Source organism: Lemur catta, chromosome 19 (genome assembly GCF_020740605.2).
Source record: "Lemur catta isolate mLemCat1 chromosome 19, mLemCat1.pri, whole genome shotgun sequence".
Classification (NCBI taxonomy): Eukaryota; Metazoa; Chordata; class Mammalia; order Primates; family Lemuridae; genus Lemur; species Lemur catta.
The window spans coordinates 26,227,716-26,238,827 of NC_059146.1; the positions used below are offsets into that span (position 1 = coordinate 26,227,716).

The window sequence follows — 11,112 nt, forward strand, 5'->3', positions numbered from 1 at the left end:
ATGAAACCAGTCCCTGGGACCAAAAAGGTTGGGGACTACTGCTCTAGGACCAGCTCAGCTGTCCCCTCCTCCAGAGGTCTTTTCTAACTCCCAGTCCAAGCTGAGCGCCCCTGCTGGGCTCCCCCAGTCCCATGACTCCCCTAAGCCTGTCCCTTTTTGGTTGTCCCTGACTGAGAACAGGTCTGTGTCCCCCACTGGACTATGAGCTCCAGGAAGGCAGGGCCTGGGGCTCTCAGTCCCTGCTGTCCCCAACACTGCCCAGCACATGGGTGGGCACACAGTAGGTGCTTAGCACATTTATTATTTAATAATTTAATTCATTCTACCATGATAGCTCCCCTTGCTTATTCATTTACTGAGGCATCTAAGTGACCTCTGGACATCACCTCAACTCCCAAGGTGCTTGCTGTTATGCAAATAAGAGAGAGCTTAGATTTTACGATGGGGACAGCACCATTGTATCTTTGAACAGAAAAAATGGCACTATTTTCAGTTTGGTCAGTCTCAGGTTGACCCCAGTATGTTCATAGCCCCAAAGAAGTGGTCACGTGACAAAAACAAATGGAAACACATCTTCACTGCAAAAGGGACCTCAGTTTTTGTAGTTCATATAACCTCGAGAACTTTCTTTCTTTCCCTTCCTTCCTTCCTTTCTTCTTTCTCTTTTTCTTTCTTTTCTCTTTTTCTTTTCTTTTTTTATTAGCCCAAGTGTGGTCTTTCGTGGTTTGCTGGCAGGATTCTTCAACTCCTACTGTGCAATGTTTACCTCCTTAGTTTCTGTTCTAAGCCATTGAATATAAAAACCACATCACCAGGAAACCTCTAAGACCCCACACCTAGAAGCTAATATTCTGCCCCCTCTGCTTTTTCTATTACGAGGCACTGCCTGTGTGTACAGGAAGTCCCCCGAACTATCTAGCTTCCTTTTATCCTGCTGTAGGCTGATTCACTAGTAGGAGTTCCTGCGTGCATGCGTGCCTATCGTCCCCCCAGCAATCTAACTGCACTCCCTCTTGCTGGAGGGAGGCCGGCTAATGCGTATCAGAAGAAAATAGACTCTTCAGCCTGGTGCATGGGTTTTTAAGAGCTTTTTTATTGGCGACAGTGCAGAACCAAGGGGGGAGGAGAGCGGCCCAGGGCCAGTCTGCCCCAGCCCCCCGGGGTCAGGTGCAAAATACAAAAAGAGAACCACAAATACAGCAGGGTGGGGGGTTGGGGATTCAATCACTGTGGTCGGCAGGGGCAGGCCCTGCTCGTAGTCTCACACTGGCACCCAGAATTCTCAAAGATACAGATTGTAAAAATCTATGATCCCTCAGGCTTACTCACAAAAATAAAATCTCATGTCCCCAATGAACCCGGTGTCAGAAGACAGCTAGGGGCTCGGGGACAGTCAGATAGGAGACAGGTAGAAATGGTCCCAGATGAAAACAGGCAGAGAGAAGACAGAAGAGAGACAGGCTCAGGAGACGCCCAAGACAATCAGAAAAGGGACAGCTGGAGACAGACAGCCAGAGACAGGTTGGTTCGAAGTTTCCAGAAGCAGTGTTTCCAATTCAACGGCTCGCTTTTAGGGCCAACGTGACCTAGGCTGAGGCTGCAGAAGCGCTCACACACTCACGCGCGCACACACCCCCATATATAATATATTTATTTATACATAATAGATATAAGTGCCTTTCGGAAACCAGGAAAGGGATAAATAGCTAGGGGAGGGGTCTGGGCTGGGGCACGCGGACTGTTTTCCATGCAGCACGGAGGGGGCATTGCCCACCCTCTATATTAAAAAATATAAATTTGCCTCATGATAAAATTGTCACGAGGTGAAGCACAGGGAAGGCGGGGAGGGACAGCCGAGACCAGGACTCGGGCCGGGGGAGTCGGGGCGGGAGGCTGGGGTCGGGAGCCCAGCCCCGTCGAGTTTGCCAGTCCAAAAATATTCGGGATTGGGGGGCAAAGCCTCAGCTCTGAAATCTTCTCCGGAAAAATGTCGCGCCTCCCTCGGTCCCTATCTAAAGGGGCTGCAGGGCGGCCGAGAGGACGGAGAAGCTGGCGTCCTAGGCTGGGGACAAGTGACAGGCCTTAAAGGAAAAGGCCAGGGCTTGGGGCTGAGGGTCCTGAGGAGAGAGAGAGAGAGGCCACGGAGATGGAGAACTGTCACCCCCTCTCGATTCTGTCACCCCCTTGTGGTGACACTCACCATTGAGGGCAGGGAAGAGGAGATGGGCGGGGAGGGGAGACCAAGGAAAGGCTTTGGGAGTTGGGGGGTACAATCCCCCCCGGAAGGGCGCTGTCCACCCGGCACCCCCACAATCCGGCCAACTCGTTTCACAGTATAAACACCCCAGCAGGACGGGCACCACGGTGCCCCCTGCCGCCTGAAGTCAGAAAGGCCCAACAAGGAAGGCCAGGAGGGGCGGAGGGGGCGGCGGGAGGGAGGATAACACTGCAATCAGGGAGCAGGGGCTGCTGGCTTGGGGATCCTTAGGAGGCGAAATTCAAATCAGAGCCAGTTTTTCCGGGAGGGAGTGGCTGGACGGTCAGGGCAGGAAGTTCACATTTCAGAGTAAGTCTGGGCGGGGGGAGGAGATTATCATAGGGGGACATCGACTTCCCTCTAAGGGGTGGGGCTCAACTCTGTCCAGAGGAGGATCTGACCCCATGGAAGTGTGGGATAAAGAAGCTGAGGTCGGGAGGGCAGGGGGAGCCAGCCTAGTCACCCGCCGAGGGGTCGGCGTGGGAGACATCGGAGAGGTGGCATTTCCTTGTTGGACCTCTCTGGAGAGGACTCCGGCCCACCCCACGGCCCACCCCGCACCCTTCCCCTCCACCCTCATACAGGACTGCCCAGAAGTGGGCGTCACCCCCCACCCACCCTTCCCCAGAGGCTGGGTTGAGGTGAGAGGGTCAACAGGCAGCTAGCTGGGCGTGCCCATCCCCTTCCCACCCCTTGTCCCCAAAGTCACCAGCTCTCCGGCCTTGCCGGGGCACAGAAACAAGAGGCAGCACAAAACGCAAGGAGTCCTCCTGTCCGATGGCAGTGGCACGGCGGCGGCGGCAGAGTCACACAGAAGAGCCAGGGAGGCCACACACCCACTTTGTCTCTTCCCCTCTCTCTCCTCCTCCTCCTCTTCCAAATCTCTCTCCCTTGTGTGTTTGTTTGTTTTGTGTTTCTAAAGAGTTCACAGAGCAAGAAGGGAGGGCGAGTTCAGGGGGTCGGAAGGCTGGTCACTACCGCTGGGGCGTTGGGCGCTGGCGAACGCGGAGACCTCCGGGCAGGTGAGGACAAACGAGGAAGTGTACGAAGGGTTAACAACGGGGAAGGGGTCGCCGAGGACTTGAACTTCACTGTGTGTAAAGAGAGAAGCTGTCAGGTTGGGGGCTGCGTCTTGGCTGGTCTGGAAGGGCAGGGGCGGTGGTGGCGGGGGCGGCAGCAGCCAGCTGAAACCATCTTCCTTAGCGGATGCTGACCCCGGCAATTCTCTCACCTCCGCCAGCGGGCCGGGCCCAGGCCCCTCTTCGTAGGGGATCTTGCAGCCCGGTTTGTGGGCCACCAGCACAAACTCCAGACGCTCCTTCTCCTTTTGGAGCTCGGCGATCTCCGACTCCAGCTCTGCCTTTTCTTCCTCCAGCTGATCTGTCTCCTGAGGCCGGCGAGGCCAGGTCATAGAAGAGAGGGAGGAAGGAGAAAAAGGCCGTCAGTCACTAGAAGAGGCGGTCATGGCTCCCCTACACATGCTGCTGAGGCCCAGGACTGGAAGGCAGCTCCCGGCTGAGAGGAAAAACCCCCTGAGCTGGAGTCCTGGTATGCAGTGGAACTTGGGCCAAGGGTCTTGCATTCTAGGAGCCTCAGTTTCTCCATCTGTCCACGGGATGGTTGGGAAGGGGCCGGGTGCACATGGAAGTCTCTGGTGTACAGGAGGCACTCAGAGGTTTGTTGAATGAATGAAAAATTGTTATGTGCTTTTAATGTGCTCCTCTGTTACTCGTCCCTCTCTGCCTCCCAGGGAAGGGACAAAGTAGAGCAGGAAAGTCGACAATTCCCCTGGTTTCCTCGAGGGGTAACAGGTCAGCCTGCAGGCATGAAGCAGGGAACTCTCAGACCAAGGTAGGGCATAGAGGGGGAGTGGGCTTCGGTGGATGCCACCAGCCCAAGTTCTGAAGAACTGAGTGTGGCTGGGCCAGGAGGTGGGGAATCGACAAAGGATCAAATAATTAATTTCACAGACTCTCCCTAATGTTAAAAGTGGACTACTCATCCTGGGAGATAAGATGAGGGGTTGAAGAGATGGAGAAACCAAGGCAAAAATGGGTTATCACTTGCCCAAGACCAATGGGAGAGGGGACTGTCTCTCCCCTTCTCCTAGAGTCCCCCACTTGTCACCCCAGGATGAAGTGAAGGCCAGGAGACTGGGGCATAGGGGCATAAGTTGGGAAAGGGAGTAGCCAGGAGTCCACAAAAGTATGTGGGGGTCTGTGTGTGTGCACAGGGCTACCCCATCTGGCCATACCTATACCTAGTCCCGTTTGTGGAACCTCTGGTTCTCATCCCAGAATAACGGCACAGGTGGAGGGGGGACAGAGAATGGGGAGAGAGCCCCCTCAGCATACCCTCACCCCACCCCGGGGACTGTCCTCACCGCCTGGAGTCGGTCTGTCAGCTCCCTTCGACGGTTCCTACACTTAGCTGCCGCCAGCTTGTTCCGTTCCCGGCGAACCCTTCGCTTCTCCTCTTCCTCCGGGGTAAGCTGAGTAGGGGAGACAGAGGCCATGAGGTTTGGGGATACAGAGCACTTCCTCCATCCACCCCGAACCTCCACTTCTTCCAGAACCCCCAGGAGCCACAAAAGGACTCTGTAGTCCTCGCTGACTGTAGCAAGGATGATGGGGTTTCTGCAGCTTTGAGGCCTTAATAAACCCCCACCCCCTGAGAAAGTTGCGGCCTCTCTTGCTTCTACCCCCTCGGGCCAAGCTCTGGTGCCCCTTACTCACCGTCTCCTCTCGGGGTCTTCTAGGCCGGGCTCGCGCCGGGCGGGCAGGCCCAGGTCCACTGGTGGTTCCACTGGTGGAAGGCCCGCCACTGCCACTAGCTCCGCCACTGCTGTAGCCACTCATGCCTGGTGTGGAGTAGCTGGTTCCTGGCATGTCGTAAGGGTCGACAACTGGGGGCTGGGAGGCCAGTGGCTGCCCCTGGGACTGGGCCATGGAAGAGATGAGGGTGGGTTGCACAAGCCACTGGAGGTCCTGGCTGGTTGTGATCGCGGTGACCGTGGGCACGAAGGAACCGGGCATTTCCCCGAGACCGGCGCACTCCTACGGGGTGACACATACACACACAGGCGTAGACACACAAACAAAGACACCGACACACACACACCCAACACACATAACACACAGCGACCCCGTGAGTGAGCACAGGGTGAGCAAGTGTGGATGTGTGTGTCACAGGGAAAAAACCACAACACCCACCCTTCCACTACACCGTGACGCAGTGGTTAATGAGAGGATTTCTGCTCAACTGGCTTCTACCTCCTCCTTCTTCCTCGGGGAAAGGTTGCACGGTTCCAGCGGGTGGTGAATCACACCCCGGGTTGGTGACTCTTAGGTGTGGGGGGTGGAGAGGAGGCTGGACACAGCCGGGTGACAGAACCCCGGGACGGAGCCACAGCCACACACACAGCCACAACACCCCACCCCCACCCCAGAGGCAAGGGGAGGGAGAAGGAGAGGCCTTAGGCCAAGCCTTCCTCTACACTCACACACATACACACACCCCTCAGTGCGAGAGGCGGGGGGTCCCAATTAAAAGGGTGCTGGGGGACGGGCCTAGGACTTTAGAACAACGTTTCAAGTAACTGTCTCTCCCCAGAGTAAGACTGACAAGTGACAGGTTAGAATGAACGGACAGGTAAAGTCACCACCCGGGCTCCCTTAGATTGTCCCAGAGGGGGAATAGTGCAGGACCTGAGCCCCCAAGCCCAGGCAGAACTCATCTCCCCCCACCCGCAAATGGAATCCTGTAACTGCTCTGAAGGCTTAACTACTCTCCCGAGGGGCGTGGAGAGGGACGGGCTGGCACGCCGGCCAATCAGCGCCCTGAGAACCCAGAGGGGGAGGGGCTCCTGGAGACCACCTGGCTTGTTCCCCTCCGGTTAGCGATTCTAGTCCTGTCTTCGGATACACCGGGGGGATCTGGAATCCGGAGCAGAGGGAGTGGGGATGTGTCTGTGTGTGCCTAGAGAAGAGGGTGACGGCCACCATGGCTCTCCAAGAAACGGCGGCACACAAACAGACACCCGCTGTTCCCGAAAGGGGAGGGACCAGATCCCCGCAAAGTCTTCGCGAACCCATTGGGTCGCAAAGAGTCGCTCTTGTCGCGATAGGAATCCCCTCGCTCGGCCTCTACAGGCCGGTAAAAGAGACCCAAACGCCCTGGCACCACGGGTTCCGGGGACTGACACGGGGAAGGAAACTGCACCCTACAAATAGGAAGGGCAAGTTGATTGGCCAAAGCCCGCGCCGCGGCGACCAATCGGAACGCCGGGCTGCCCCCTCCCTTAGCAACGTGGCCCCGGCGTTCCAAAATAGAACGCTCCCTGGACGTCAGGGGCGGGGCGGACGAAGGGGGCGCTGCGCGCCGTGCGTGCCCCGCGTCAGACGGAGGATTCCAGCGCGTCAGCCGTTACGCACGGGTCCCCCGTTACGTCTCGGCGCTGGAGGCGGAGGCAGTGCGGCCGAGGGTTCGAGGCCAGCTTTGCCGATGGGTGGAGGGCTACCCGGCGCCGGAGTCGGCGCCCCGAAGGAGGAGGAAAGGGAAGGAGGCTGCTGGAAGGTATCCCCGGATTTCCCCCACCTGCCTAACTGCGCTACCTTCAGGTTGGGGACCTGAGTCGGGGGCAGTCCCAGAGCCCGCTAAAAGTTCCCAGCCCCGTTACCGCATACACGTTGCACTGAGCGGCGCATCCCCACCCCGCTCCCGCCCCAAAGCCTACCTAGCTGCGTTCCCTCCCTGCGCACCACACGCATAACCAATTGCAAACATCTCCCGACTTTTTGCAGTTTGCAAAGTGCGCTGTGAGCCTGTTCCACTTCGGATCTTGGGTTTTGACGTGGCTTTATGTGAGGGGTTGGGGTTGCTCTCTCCACCCTTGACTTAGAAAATAAAACCTACAAAACAGCATCCTTACTATCTAGAACTTACCTGGGAGGCGGCGGCGGTGGGTGGACTGCCGAAGGAGTCCACCGAAGATAGATACTGAGACTCGGCAGAAGGTGAGGAGCTGCACCGGGAGCCGGAGTCGTAGTCTCCGGGGAAAGCCTGAAACATTTCCCTGGGCACAGGGGGGGCCCTGTGACCACGCTGAGGTCGCCGGGAAGCCAAGGCTATGGCCGGGTGGGGGAAGTAAGGTGCGAGTCCGGAGTGAGATGAGTGAGTCCCCAAAGTGCGCTGTCCGGGGAAGCTCTGGGAGGGGACAGCGTCCCGCTCCAACAATGGCAAAGTTTCAGTGTAGTCCTTCGGCGGTGCCCAGGCCCCCAGAGGATGCCGCTGTGCCTCCTGAAAGTCCAGGCTCCTTAGGACTCGGGGGCGAGGGGGGATCGCTCCCCCAGGAACAGAAAGCACTGTCCCGTTATATAGAATCTGCTTCAGTGCGGTCTTCACGCGTCCGGCGGGTCCCACGGGGGGAGGGGAGTAATAAAGAGGACGAAAAAGTCGCTTCCTCCAAAGTAAAATGAAGAAGTATCTAGAAGAATCCTTCCAAAAACTTTCTCTCCGGAAAAAAAATAAAGCAAATTTCACAGCCCTCAACAAGAAGAATCACAATAATCAAGTTTCCAAGTCCCGGCTCCGCGTATCCCTGCCGTGGCCGTAGCTCTCAGTCTTATGAATGAAGCACAGAGCCGCCAGCCTGTATTTATACGCCCGGGACCCGCCCCCCGTGCTTACGTCACGACTCTGCTCTCCACAAACTTCCTAAAATCTCCCGCCCCGCTGAACCCAGCCGCCCGCCGTCCAGCCAGAGGTCTTCCCTAACCTCGTTCTGGTCACCTGCTTGACCCTCGCGGCCCCAGGGGTCTCAGGAGCTGCATTCCAGGCCTCTCGGCGGGAGGGGATCCCGGCCCCTCCTCTCCGGAGTTCCTGTGACGCAATTAGCCATATAAGGAGCTCGGCCGGCGCGGCCGAGTGTTTGTTTGGTATCCTAGCAATGACGTCAGAGGGAATCCCTCGCTCGCTCGCGCGCGCACCCCGCGAAACCCGCCCGCGCCTGCGCAGTGCCACGCCGCCCCGGGGACTGGTATTAATAGGCGCTTAGGCTAGCCGGGGAAGGTCCCTGCTGACCCGGGCCGGGAAGACCCCCAACTTGCGGGTCTCCTTTACTTCTGGAGCGCCGCCTCGCCCCATTCTCCCGCAGGTGCAGCGGCCCCACTCGAGAGTAAGAGCGCATCTCCAAAAGGAGACCCTGATTAGTGTGGCGTGGTCACGTAGGCGGGGAAACTGAGTCCCGAGTGAGGCTGGAGGGACTGTGATGCTTCAGGTGATAGTGGAGGTGGGAGTGGAATCCCAAGGCTCGTCCTAGCTTCTGCCCTGACTCGCTGGGCGAGTCTGGAAAATGTTTTCCCTCTCTGAGCTTCAACTCCAGTTTTCCCAGCTGGGCACAGGATGTGTCTCTTGGACCGGACTGGCCTCCCAGGTCTGGCGCTTGGGAGGAATGCGAGTTTGGAGAGGATGGAGAATGAAAGAGCAAAGCCTCCCTTCTGATGGTGTTGGTGGCTTCTCCTTCCTGCTTTATAATCCTATCTGGAGACAGAAAGAATGTATGTGTGTGGGGGGGGAGATAATAATAATAATAATAATAGATTCCTTGTATTTAGCACTTACCAAGTACCAGCTCCTGTGCTAAGCATTTCAATACAAGATTTGTAATCCGTAAAACAGCTTTGAAAAGTTAAGAGAGAAAAATCTTCATTTTATAAAAGAGAAAAATGATATTCGGAGAAGTTAAATGGTTTGCCCAAGATCCCATTGCTAGAAATTCAAATCCAGAACTGTCATACTCCAGAACTCCTCATTCAATGTCTTTCCTGATTTCTGAGACCTGCCTGGTTGGATGAATTTCAAAAAATCTGTGTCTGGGGATTGATTAAATGATAATGGTAGTAATAAGCTTTACTATCCCACCCAGCTGCTTCCAATGAGTACTGTTGTAACCTAGTCTCAGAGAGGTAAAGCTGCTCACCCGAGGCAGCCCAGTTAGCAAGTGACATTCAAGAGTCTAACTTGGGTATTTCTGATGCCACAGCCCCCAACTCTTAAGCACTCACTGGGAAGGGTGCCGACAGCTACTTCATAAACCTCAGAGAACCCAGCACTTCCCTGCCAGTGCACAGCCTGGCCCAATCCTGGGCACAGAGGGAGGTGCACTTTAAAATTGTTTTTTTTTTTTTTTTTTTTTTTGAGACAGAGTCTCGCTCTGTTGCCCGGGCTAGAGTGAGTGCCATGGCGTCAGCCTAGCTCACAGCAACCTCAAACTCCTGGGCTTAAGCGATCCTACTGCCTCAGCCTCCCGAGTAGCTGGGACTACAGGCATGCGCCACCATGCCCGGCTAATTTTTTGTGTATATATTTTTAATTGGCCAGATAATTTATTTCTATTTTTAGTAGAGACAGGGTCTCACTCTTGCTCAGGCTGGTCTCGAACTCCTGACCTCGAGCGATCCACCCGCCTTGGTCTCCCAGAGTGCTAGGATTACAGGCGTGAGCCACCGCACCTGGCCTAAAATTGTTTAATCTCACAGGCCCAGAGAGGGGAAGGGCCCGGCTCAAGGTCACACAGCAAGTCTGAGGCAGAGCAGGAGGAGGGGGTGGTTCCTAATTCCCAAGAAGGTCTTGATTCCCAGTCCCAATAGTGGGGCAATGTGGAAGGTTGGAGGGACATGGGGACAATAAGGGGAAATGGAGGCTTCCAGACAAAAACCCAGCCTCAAGCCTGCCCTCTATGCCGTTTTCCTACGCCCCCTCTGTCTGCACCAGTTGGGAAGGAGGGACAGGAGGGACTGGGAGATGACACAGCCACCACCGATGCAGTGACTCGGTCCCAGCATCAGACAGGGAGTGACCCCTCATTCTTCTGTCCCATCCAAGCCCCTTATCTCCTCCTCCACGGAGTAAAGAAGACACATAAATACCCACCCTGGCTGCCAAAAGACTTTCACACCCGACACAGGTGGCATATACATCTACACAGCCATTGCCATCTACTCACAGGCCCACAGGGTCACACGTGGGCACTCAGATATTCACCCACAAGCAGCAGCACGTGGCCACACAAAAACAGCTTCACAGGCACACATCTGCATGTAGAAACACACACTGTCGCATGGTTACCAACACACATGACACATGTACACACACACACACACACACACACACACAAAGAGACGTAAGGTTCAGGTGTACAGCCAGGTGGGGACAGGCACAGACCCCAAAACACCCAGAGACCCCTAACCCTTTACTACAGATGCACATATGTTCACGATGTGCACATACGTTCCCTCACAACCCCCAGAGATCAAGACAACAGACACACACATACACACACACACCAACAACCACACACCCTGTAGAGGCACCTACGTGTGTACCTCTTCACACAACAATAACAAGAGCTAATTCTTCCCAAGAGCTTATAGTAACTTATTTAATTTTCACAACAATCCTATGAGGTAAGAGCTATCATTGTACAGGCAAGGAAACAAAGGCCCAAAGAGGTGAACTCATTTGCCCAAAGTCACACAGCAAGTGGCAGAGCTGGAATAAGTGTGCAGGGTGTCGGGCTTCAGAGCCTGTGCTTTGGGCCATTATTAAATGAATTGATGTATGTCAATACATTAATATTAACACACAGATGGTCACACTCATGCAGACACTGGGCATTGACCCCCAACCCATGTGGACCCAGAAGCTAGGTGACCTGGGCTTACATTCAGGCCCTACCACTAAGTAGCTTGGTGAACTTGACCTAGTGACATCTGGAGCCTCAGTTTCCTCACCTGGGAGTGGGGGACAGGAATAGTGCCCAGCTCTTGAGGCTGCTGGACAGATTCCGTAAAGCT

General features: G+C 55.5%; 1 protein-coding gene across 1 annotated transcript; it reads right to left on the reverse strand.

The window, feature by feature from the left end:
* Window positions 1-2,870: 2,870 nt before the first annotated feature.
* Window positions 2,871-7,885, reverse strand: FOSB (FosB proto-oncogene, AP-1 transcription factor subunit). Its single transcript, XM_045531418.1, has 4 exons — window positions 7,202-7,885; window positions 4,993-5,313; window positions 4,641-4,748; window positions 2,871-3,644 (listed from the first exon to the last, which is right to left on the reverse strand). The coding sequence occupies exons 1-4, from the start codon at window positions 7,325-7,327 to the stop codon at window positions 3,183-3,185; spliced, it is 1,017 nt and encodes a 338-aa protein (XP_045387374.1). The 5' UTR covers window positions 7,328-7,885; the 3' UTR covers window positions 2,871-3,182.
* Window positions 7,886-11,112: the final 3,227 nt, after the last annotated feature.